Source organism: Dama dama, chromosome X (genome assembly GCF_033118175.1).
Source record: "Dama dama isolate Ldn47 chromosome X, ASM3311817v1, whole genome shotgun sequence".
Taxonomy (NCBI): Eukaryota; Metazoa; Chordata; class Mammalia; order Artiodactyla; family Cervidae; genus Dama; species Dama dama.
Window position 1 is genome coordinate 146,588,586 of NC_083714.1, and position 10,451 is coordinate 146,599,036.

Here is a 10,451-nt window from a genome sequence, read left to right on the forward strand (position 1 = left end):
GCCTGCAGTGAAACTCGTCTGCCTACAATGCGGGAGACCAGGGTTTGATCCCTGGGTCGGGAAGATCCTCTGGAGAAGGAAATGGCAACCCACTCCAGTACTGTTGCCTGGAAAATCACATGGATGGAGGTGCCATGTAGGCTACAGTCCACGGGGTCGCAAACAGTCAGACATGACTGAGCAACTTCACTTCACTTCACTTCAGTGAAACTCAGATCAAGACCCGAGTCTGAACAGAAATGGTGGTGGGGCCCCACATGCAGCCGCACCTGCCCAGGGCCTCCTACGGGTCTTAAGCTGGTGAGATGCTCTGTCATCAACTCCTCCTAACATCCTGCCTGGCCTCCCAGCACGGACCACGGAGGTGGGAGTCTGCTCAGTCCTCCCTCGGGGTTAGGAAGTCCAGCTTCTGCCTTCTGCCCGAAAAACCTCACCTCCCGAGGTCCCTAAGTCAGCGATCAAAAAACTGCTCGCCCTGCACACCCAGTTCTAGAGCTTCCAAGAGTCCCCACAAGGGCCAGGATCCCTGCCTCCCTGTTGGGGTCTAACCCCCTCAGTCCATCCTTGCATGGAGCCTGAACTCCAGGCAGGACCAGGGACTGTCCCATGCATCATTTTGAGACCTCGCCTCTTTCACGAGGTCCCCAGGCTCTCTGAGACCCTCATGTGAGGAAGGCAGACATGCCTAGAGTGCTCTTCTCACCCCAAGGTCTTCCAGATGACTACAGGGACAGGAATCTGTGGGGTTCCATCAGTCCTCAAGCAGGGTCCCCTCAGTCCTCCTTCAGGCACCTCACCTTGCCTCCGGGCAGGACCTGGGATTCTCGGCTCTCCCCAGCTGAAGCCCGGCTCCTTATACCAGGGCCCCGGTCTCTCCAAGACTCGGATGTCAGGAATTCAGCACATTCCTATTGCATGCATCCTACCCCCATGGTCACCCTGGACTGATAATAGACACGGGCTTCTCTGAGGACTCCTCTGACTTGGGTCCAGGGTCCCCTCAGTCCTCCGTCAGGGTCCTTAACTTGAAACTTGGAGGAACTGGGCTTCTTCCCTCTGCTCACCTGAGGCCACACCCCCTATCATGGGTCCCCAGTTTCTCTGAGACCTGGATGTCAGGAAAGGCGGGCATTCCCGGGTTCGCCAGGGCTCAAGATGAGGTCCCTGAGGGAGGATATAAGGAACCCCACAGATCCCTGACCCTGCTGTCAGCCCTGGGCGACTCTTGTGGTGGGATGAGCACTTGGCAGCCTGTTTTGACTTCCACATCCATGTCTCAGAGACATTAGGCAAATGTGAGAAGGGGCAGGGCCTCAGATGGGCAGAGGGGAAGATCTTAGTTCTTTTGAGAGTCAAGGTGAAGACACTGAGGGGACCTTGGACCCAAGAGCAGAGTGGGCTCTGGGAAGACATAGGGCAGATGAACACATGCTGCATTTCCTGACATCCAGGTGTCAGAGAGACTGGGGACCTGGTATAGGGGGCTGACTTCCCATCTTCCTTGTCTCTGAGAGACTGGTGTACTGGTGTAAGGGCTGGGGCCTTAGTAGGGGACGGGAGAGAATCCAAAGTCCTACCCAGAGACAAGATGAGGTCCTTGAGGAGGACTGACAGGACCCTGAGGGAGGACTGATGGAACCCCACAGATCCCCACCCCTGTCAGCATCCCTGGGAGCCCCTGGGGTGAGAAGAGCACACTAGGCCTGTGCTGACTTCCTGACATCCGGGTCTGTGAGAGACTGGGGACCTGGTATGAAGAGCAAGGAATCAGGTGGGGAGAGGACAAGGGCCAGAGGAGTCAGCTCTTCCCATCAGGTGACCAAAGTATTGGAGCTTCAGCTTTAGCATTAGTCCTTTCAATGGATATTCAGGGTTGATTTTCTCTAGGATTGACTGGCTTGGTCTCCTTGCTGTCCAAGGGACTTTCAAGAGTCTTCTGCAGCACCACAGTAGTACTATTTTATACACAGTAGTGTGTATCTGTTAATCCCAAACTCCTAATTTATCCCTTCCCCTGCTTTTCCCCTTTGGTAACCATAAGCTGTTCTCTGAGTCTGTTTCTGCTTTGTAAATAATTTCATTTGTATCATCCTTTTTTCCACATAAAAGTGATATCACAGATTATTTGTCTTTCTCTTTCTGACTTACTTCACTTAATACGATAATCTTTAGGTCCATCCATGTTGCCACAGATGGTATTACTTCGTTATTTTTCATGGCTGAGAAGTATTCCTCTGTGTGTGTGTGTATGTGTGTGTGTGTGTGTGTGTGTGTGTGTGTGTGTGTGTGTGTGTACCACATCTTCTTTATCCAGTCATCTGTTGATGGACATTTAGGATGTTTCCATATCTTGCCTGTTGTAGATAGTGTTGCAATGAATATTGGGGTGCATGTATCTTTTCATATTAGAGTTTTGCCTTTTCCAGGTATATAGTCAGGAGTGGGATTGCTAGATCATATGGTAGTTCTGTTTGTTGTTGCTTAATGATCCTCCATACTGTTCTTCATGTTGACTGTTCTGATTTATGTTTCCACCAACAGTGTACAAGTGTTCCCTTTTCTCTGCACACTCTCCAGCATTTATTCTTCATAGGTTTTATTGATGATGGCCTTTCTGACCAGTATAAGGTGATACTTCATTGGAGTTTTGATTTGAATTTGTCTAATAATTAAGAATGTTGAGCATCTTTTCAAGTGCCTCTTGGCCATTTGTGTCCTCTTTGGATAAAGGGTCTTCTTTGGAGAACGGCTTTTGTGACAGGGTCACACAGGCTGGGTGGCTCAACCTGTGAACTGTGTTGGTTCAGGAGGCTAGGAGCCAAGGTTGAGGTGTCAGCTGACTTTGGCTCTCATGAGGGCTGTGGGGAGAGTCTGTCCCATCTCTACCACCTCACTTCCAGGTCATTGCTGGCCATGGTGGGTGCGTCTGGGCTTGGAGAGCTCTGCCTTCCTCTTCACCTGGAGTTCTCCTGTGTGCCTGCCTGTCTGTCTGTAAATGTGTCCTTCATATGGGGCCAGGCATCCTGTAAGAAGGGGGTCCATCAAAATGGGCTCAGGTGACCTCCATCAGCTCTGTGAAGACCTTTCTTTTGTCTGTAGTGTCACACTGAGGTACTTGCAATTGAGATTCCAGCACCTGACTCTGAGGGGCATGATGTGTCTCCTCATACCCTACAAAGGCTTTGAGGGAGGAAGACACTGGAATGTTACAAGTATGGAAGGATGACCTTCATGGCTACTGGTGGTGAATCCAGAGGTGAGGAGAGCAGGCCACCAGGGTAGGAACCAGAACTCACGGGACCTCATGGACCTATGATAACTGTGGCTCTGCTGTGTTTAGTGAAGGAAAGGCCTGGGAGGCCCTGGGCTGGGTTCCTCTGGGACCTTGTCCTCGTCCTCACAGCCATGTGGAAACAGAGGCTCCCTCGGAGGTGCTGAGACCATGCTGAGGTTCAGGCCTGTGGCTCTGCTTCTCTGACTCCAACCCCCTCCAGTAAACAGGGACTCCTCTCCAGGTAAAAGAAAAGAAGGGAGATTGGAGGTGTGGTCAGGCCCCCTGCAGTCATGGGCTATCTTTCTATCTCTCAGCATCTCCCCAGCCATGGAATGAGGTGATAGTAACCTAGCAGATTATTTGAGGTTTGAATTCTGTGACCCCTGTGTGGTGCTGTCCCAGGCCCTGGTGATGACACAGAGTGTGCCCGTCCCAGTAGTCCCTGAACTCCTTTGTTCTTTCTCGAGTTTCTGGGTGAGAGCTGTGGCATCAGCTGGCAGTGGAGGCCAGGGTGTGTGAAGGGTTTGGAGGAAGGTGGCTCCCAAAGGCATGGGGAAGACACCTGGCAGGGCCGTCTGAGGTCCAGGGCAGCCCCAGGGCCAAGGCCAGATTGGTTAGCATGGAACTGCCCTCAGTAGCCCTGGGCTGAGATGGGGGATCTGCAGAGCATGGGCAGGGATGGGGCCGGGAGCCGAGGGGTGGGGTGGTGGCCTGGGTGGGGGAAGTCAAGCCCAGGACAGTGCCTGTCTGTGCTGGGAGAGGACCAGAGCCCAGCCTCTGGGCTGTGAAGCCAGGGACTTGCCCTCCCTCCTCAATGCTCCCAGTGTTTTGGGGCCCTCTGTCTTGGAACTCACCACGTGCCTCTCTCCTGCTATCTCGTCCTCCTTCCTGACCTCCCCACCATCTCCATGTGATGGATGTGTCCTCTGGGTCACCATCCACCTGTCAGCAGACCATGTGGAGACAGATGGAAGGAGTCAGCCCTCTCTGACCACCATCCCCCATTTTGTGTCAGCAGGCTTGAAGGAAGCTCAGGTTCATAGGGCTGAGGTCCAGCCCAGGGCTGTGAGCTTGGAGACTGCTGTATCAAGCTCCAGACCTTTGTGGTTCTGTATATCTGCAGCAACAAGAGGCCCTGGGAGCCCTGGGAGCCCTGGGAGCCCTGGGAGATGAAGTTTAGCTGTCTGTCCTTCTGACAGCATTTTGCAGGTTTCGTCTTAAAGAGTGTCAAGACCCTGGAGATACAATGGTGGCCCATGCTATGTAGACCCAGCACTGTACCCTGGTTGTCCACATGGTGCACCGGGGACTGGGAGTACGTGGCCTGGTGGGAGCTGCTGAAGAAGAGGTTGGGGGTGAGCCCCGCCCAGATCCAGGCCTTGCTGTGGGATGGGGACAAGTTTGGCTGCACAGTGATTGTGGGCAAGTGATGCCCTGCCCTGCACTGCCTGGCTGCGGTGCTGCCCTGGATCTCAGCCAGGTTGTGATCATTTGTTTTCTGTTGAACCAGTTGGTGGGGTGTAGAGGGGACTGAGAGTTCTTCAGAGGGACAGAGAGGGTGCCTGGGCTGGGAGACGGTGGCTGGGTTCCCTGACCACCACTCTGGGCCTCAGTCCTCATTTGTGCTCTGAGGCAGAGGCACATCCAGGTCTGTACGTGGCACTTGCCTCTGTGTGTGTGTGTGTGTCCCCACATGTGTGTGTGTGTCCCCACGTGTGTGTGTGTGTGTCCCCATGTGTGTGTGTGTCCCCACATGTGTGTGTGTCCCCACGTGTGTGTGTGTGTCCCCACGTGTGTGTGTGTGTGTCCCCACGTGTGTGTGTCCCCACGTGTGTGTGTGTGTCCCCACGTGTGTGTGTATGTGTGTCCCCACGTGTGTGTGCCCAGCAGAGACCATGAGAGGCAGCACAGCACCCAGCCTGGGAACCCAGGCAGTTCCACCCCCACTGCCTGCGGCCGGGCCTGAGCAAGTCCCCTGACTCCCCAGCGGTGAGGCCCCACAGCAACACCTGTCTGCTGGCAAAACGTTTGGGGACCTGATGTTCACAGGCTCCCCACCGGGGCCCTCCTGCTCTGTCCCTGCGGCCTTCAGTGGGCAGACTGAGAGCTCCCCATGGCCTGGTGGGTTCCTGGAGCACCAGGCCTCTCCGTTTCATTTTGCTCCCTCCCTCGCTTGGTCTTGCCCTGAATTCCCTTTGCCAAGGTGAGCCAGTCTGAATTGCTCAGCCAGAGGACCCAATTCACCTCGCGTCCCCTCCATGATACGGTCTTCGTCTCTAGGAGGCACGGCTTTGAATGACCCTGTTCTCTTTCTGTCTCCTGTCTTTGCACACAGGTCTTGTGGACACTGGGGACACTTTTCTATGCCCAGAAAACCTAGGTCCCGACGAGGTGGAAGAGCTGGAGATTCAAGCCCTGCTACCAGACCTGCGACAGAAGTAAATGACTGTGCTCGCCAAATCCCGCTGGCTGTTGCAGGCCTTGCCAGGGAGGGGTGGGAGGGACATCTTCCAGGTGGACATCCCCTAGCACCGGAACCCCTTTGGGCAGGAGTCCTGTCCAGACTGGGCTCTCAAAAGGGAGGTGACTGAGAGATCAGCACATGGTGACACCCTGAGTTCCCACCCCACCCTGGACATGCACATCTGGTTGTGTTTGAATCAGTCATGCCCTGTGGTGCCCACTTGGTGTGGGGCCCGGGGCAGGGACTCCCCTCATGTGGTGCTGCTCTGGACTCAGTGAGAGTTTCTGGGCCTTTGACCTTTACAGAATGCTAGCATTGCCACTAACTTTGGCTCTGCTGGATCTGGGTGGTTGAGAGAAACGTGTTGTTAGGAAATTGGTTGGTGTTTTCCCCTCTCTGTTCTTGTCCAAACAGTGCCCAGGGAGTAATGGGGGAAGGCTGGGGGCAGGCTGAGCATAAGCAGACAGCGAGGCCTCGGGCTGGTAGAGAGGCCCGCAGGCCCAGAAACAGGCCGCAGTGTGTCCTTGCAGGTGACCCTTGCCCTGCTGTAAACTGTCTTGTGAGCCAAGACAAGGCCTGCATGTTGGGCACGCTGCCTGTACGCATCACATCCAAACACAGGCTCGTCAATACAGCTGTGAGGGCAGAGCAAGAAGGACTGGTTTTCACCTTGTGGGAACCTTGTACTTATCTTTGGGTTTGGGGTCATGCATTTGCAAGGCTCTTGGCGGGTGGGGTGAGTGACCCTATTATCTGCTGAGCATCTTAGGGAGGGCCATGGATCGAGAGTTGGAGATGCTCAGCTGATGATCAGAAACTTGTGGTATCATCGGGGGATCCTTGAGGAGCACCTTCCACTTCAGGATGCATGACTCATGGAAAGTGACACCCCCACTGTCAGGAACCAAGGTCCAAGCCCAGGCCCATCCTGTGCTGGCCTCTACACTCAACTCAGCAACCACACTCTTGGCTGAGCATGTGAAATGTTGCTGCTTCAGAAAAAAGGGACCATGGGGACCAGACTGAAGCCTGCCTGGGGCATGGGCTTGCAGCCTCATTGGGCTCATCCTGTGCAGTGTGAATCACATTGACAAATATAAAGAACACAGACTCGCAGTTCTTGTTTGATACTTTACTCCCACAGAGTTTCACTTTAATTTATTAGAACATAAATCAATTTTTTTATTACAAGAGAGTGATTTTGAGTGTCCCTAGGGTTCTGGAAGCTCAGGAATTTTGTTTGTGCTTGAGTTGCTCACGGAGGGCACCCTTGTAATCTGAGGACTCTCCCTGCTACTCCTCCGCCTCAGAGGCCTCATCTGGGGCCATGACTGAAAGGGCTGCCATCATGGTGGAGTAAAAGGTCTTGTACACAGCCATCACCAAATTGTAACTTGGGTACTCCGGGGGGCTGTCGGTCAGTTCCCCTGCTTCCTCCCTTCCAGCAGTAGCCAGGGGTACAGACGTGGCATTGCTGGACATGCCCTCGTCACTGGGGCCACCCTGCTCTCTGGGGAGATGGTTTCCCCTGGCCCACCTGGCTTGATTGCACACAGATAAAAGGCCAGAGAACAGAAATGAGTGCAGGCTGGGGGTTTCTGGGGTTCCATTCTGGGCGTTCTTGTCCGTCTCTTGGGTGAAATCATGATGGAATCGAGGAGAGCATCTGGTCTCCACCGCTCGCTTCTTTCTCTTTGGGGTGGTTGTTGCGCTGGTGGTGGGCTGAGGGTCACCTTTCCTCCAGATGTTCTGCAGGAGGAGAGGCTTGTCTCTCTGAAAGTTGAAGTTGCGATGGATCTGAAAGGAAATGAATTACTTTAGACAGCAAGGGCGAGAAGAGCCTTCCTCACCACCCTCCTCCCTACCACCATCCTGGCCATGCCTAAGTATGGAGACAAGGTCTCTTCATTCCTGGCAGGTTATGAGGCCCTAGCACGCTGTTCCCTAGAGCTCCCCTGGGGCCAGCCTCACTTAAGGTGTTACTGGTGGTCCCTGGCATCAAGTGGCCCTGCAGGGTCTGGAGTCACCCCTGTGGATCCTGTCTAAGGGGGGTGGTGGAACATGACAAACCCTGCTTCCTCCTCTTTCCTTAACTACCCTCTCATGATAACAATGTTCTTCTGGGAAATGAAACCTGTCCAGCACTCAGCTCATCTAGTCTAGTCTCCCCAGGAGGGCTTTCTACCTTACCATCAGCTTCTTCTTCTCTGCAGAGCACCTCGAAGGGCAGATTTTACTGAACCCATACAGGTTCTTTTCACGGATGAAGCTCTTGATGCTGTCTGTCTTGAAGATCTGGTCTGCGCCCCTGAGCTGGAGGACCGCCGTCTGGAAGAGATTTGCCTCAATGACCACAGTGTCTCCCTTGTTGCTGCAGTGCACAGAGGTGAAGGCCGCATCCTCCATGATCATCCAGAGCTTCCTGGGGAAGGACAGCCCAAGGATGGTGTTGTTATCTTCCTTGTTGACCATTTCTGGGTTGGGGCCCTGTGGGGTCAAGTATACTTGGGAGCCCGGGTCTGGGCTCTCAGGTTGGTCACCCTGCTTCTCCAAAGCCTCCCTTGAATCCACGTTTGGAACCGGGGAGTAATCATGGGGGTCCCCTGCTGTGGGCTCCCTGTCAGTTGATGGGGCCAGCAGGGCTGCCCATGCCTCCTGAGAACTCTGACTAGCCATGGAGTCAGTTTAGCTCAGGAGCATTCTCTACCCAAGCATTGAATGCTCAGGGCAGAAGGGCCTCAGACCAGGGTTGGGGTGCCCCAAAAAAGCTCTCTGGAGAGTCTAGAATCTGGGTCATGGGACAGGCAGCCAATTAAGTGGTCAGCTTCCTTAATTGTTTTATTATGTCACAGAGGTGATGTGGAGAGGCAGCCTTGGCCCAGTGTGGGGGAGGCAGTCTGGGGACAGAGATGGGATCCCCAGCTTGTCTCTTGTCTGAAAGCACAGAAGCGTAGGTTTCAGGTTGCCTACAAAGGCTCCCATCTGCTGCCAGTTGCCTTGTTTCAGGGGGCCAGGCCCTGGATGGGTTGTCAAATGTTCCCCTGTCTCCACTCCCCTCACTAGCAACATGCAGGCTTGTGGCTGGCTTCTGCTGAAGGGCTAGGCCCTGGCAAGTCCTAGGTCTGCTACCACCAAGAGAGATCCCAGGGGTCAGATGGGCCCCTGGTGACTGTCCCTCCCAGAAGATGGGGTCCATAGTGGGCTGATTAGCTCTGCCTGAGTTGATGCCCCCCTCCAATCCTTTTCCCCTTCTGCCTTTATTGTCTTCTGGCTGGTGCTGCTGGCTGGTTGGTCCCACTCAGTTGGCCCCAAAGTCAGATTCCTGTTGTCCTGCCCCCACCGCCCCCCAGGTCAAGCTCTCCCCACAGGAGGGCTGTGGTTGAGCACAGTGGAATGACCTCATATTCCACTTGATTGTTCCCAAGCACCTGAGACATAGATTCCCCAGGATGTCATGTGGGAGGGCAAAGCCAGGTGCTCCACTGAGTTTACAGCCTCCCACATTCTGCCCACCCCCAGGCATCATCGCCCTTCAGATCACACGCTGTTGCCTTTAGTTTCCAAGTTTTCCATAAACACCACTCTGGTGGCTCTAGTGCGTTCACTTTGGGAACACCTGCATGTGCTTTTCCCCTCCCCAGAGCCTCGGATTCAGACTCCTTGGAGGCTGCTTTGAAAGCCCTGTTTCCTTTTGTCAGTGGGGTGCTTGGGCTTCTGCTACCTGCAGTCCTGGCTGCCCACGTCCAACTTGAGTCTATTTGGACAACTAACCTTTGAAGTACTTGACTGGGAGCTCAAGGTACAGCCTGTTCTGTTGAAAACAAGCACTTCACTGGTCCTCTTCGAGGCCAGCTCTGATCTTCCCTGCCCCTGCCGCTGTTCCCACCACCACTGTGGACCTGTTCTCAGTTACCCAGATGACAGGTCCATCAAATGATTTTGTTGGCTCATGGGTTAGGTGTTTTTCAAGGGCCCTGCTTTACACACACTCACTCCCAGGGACATGTCTGACTTGTTGAGCTATATGTGACCAAAGGAAGCCCCAGTCTACCTGTATTTGCAAAAGGATGAGAGGCTGGGTGTGGGCCACAGTTCTTGAAAAATCACTGTGTAGGGTACAGACTGGCACCTTGGAAAGGCCCGTATTCCAAGGCCCCAGGGCACTGTCTCCCACCTCTGCCAGTAGCAAGGTCATTTGCCCTGTGTGAGGGCCAGTCCCCGGTGTCTGAAAGGGGAGATCTAAGAGGGTGTGGAATAAGCTCTCCCAGGGGCCTTTCTGCCTAAGGACTGGTGGCCTGGATGAGCTCCAGGTTTCGACTTGGGCTTCTCTGTGGCCTTTCTGCTTCTAAGCAGGTTGACAAGTCTTTGCATCTGGTCGGTTCATCTGACTGGGACATGACTCTGGAGGCTGTAAACATTGGTAAGGGCCCCTGGTGGCTCCTCGGAAGGGGACGGAAGGTCATGGCATCTGTGGGCAGCCTGGCTAGGTGGTCTTTCTTGCTCCCTTTCATGCTTGGGGCCCCTCCTCATGCCCTGGGCCCTGAGGGAGCTGCTTTTTCTGGTCCCCCTTCTCCAGGAAGCACCCAGGTCCTGGAAGTGGGTTTGTGTGTCACCAAGGGGGTCTTTGTCAGCCATGGCTTGGGACACTTGTGTTGTGCACACACAAACTCTCATGGCATCCAAAACCTGCTTTTCTCACCCTCACTCTCCTGC

At 54.3% G+C, this 10,451-nt stretch overlaps 1 protein-coding gene and 1 pseudogene across 1 annotated transcript; one reads left to right on the top strand and one right to left on the bottom strand.

The window, feature by feature from the left end:
* Nucleotides 1–4,443: 4,443 nt before the first annotated feature.
* Nucleotides 4,444–5,803, top strand: LOC133051963 (EOLA-like protein; annotated as a pseudogene).
* Nucleotides 5,804–7,031: 1,228 nt separating this feature from the next.
* On the bottom strand, nucleotides 7,032–8,414 carry LOC133052269 (heat shock transcription factor, X-linked member 3-like). The gene is made up of 2 exons (XM_061137071.1): nucleotides 7,929–8,414; nucleotides 7,032–7,535 (listed from the first exon to the last, which is right to left on the bottom strand). Exons 1-2 carry the CDS (start codon nucleotides 8,412–8,414, stop codon nucleotides 7,032–7,034), a joined length of 990 nt encoding a protein of 329 aa, XP_060993054.1.
* Nucleotides 8,415–10,451: the final 2,037 nt, after the last annotated feature.

Bases quoted from the DNA above. Each gene is read 5' to 3' on its own strand.
- LOC133052269 (XM_061137071.1), bottom strand. From the start codon at position 8,414: ATGGCTAGTCAGAGTTCTCAGGAGGCATGGGCAGCCCTGCTGGCCCCA. The intron at 7,536-7,928 runs GTAAGGTAGAAA...ATTTCCTTTCAG, and splicing joins CAGAGAAGAAGAAGCTGATG to ATCCATCGCAACTTCAACTT.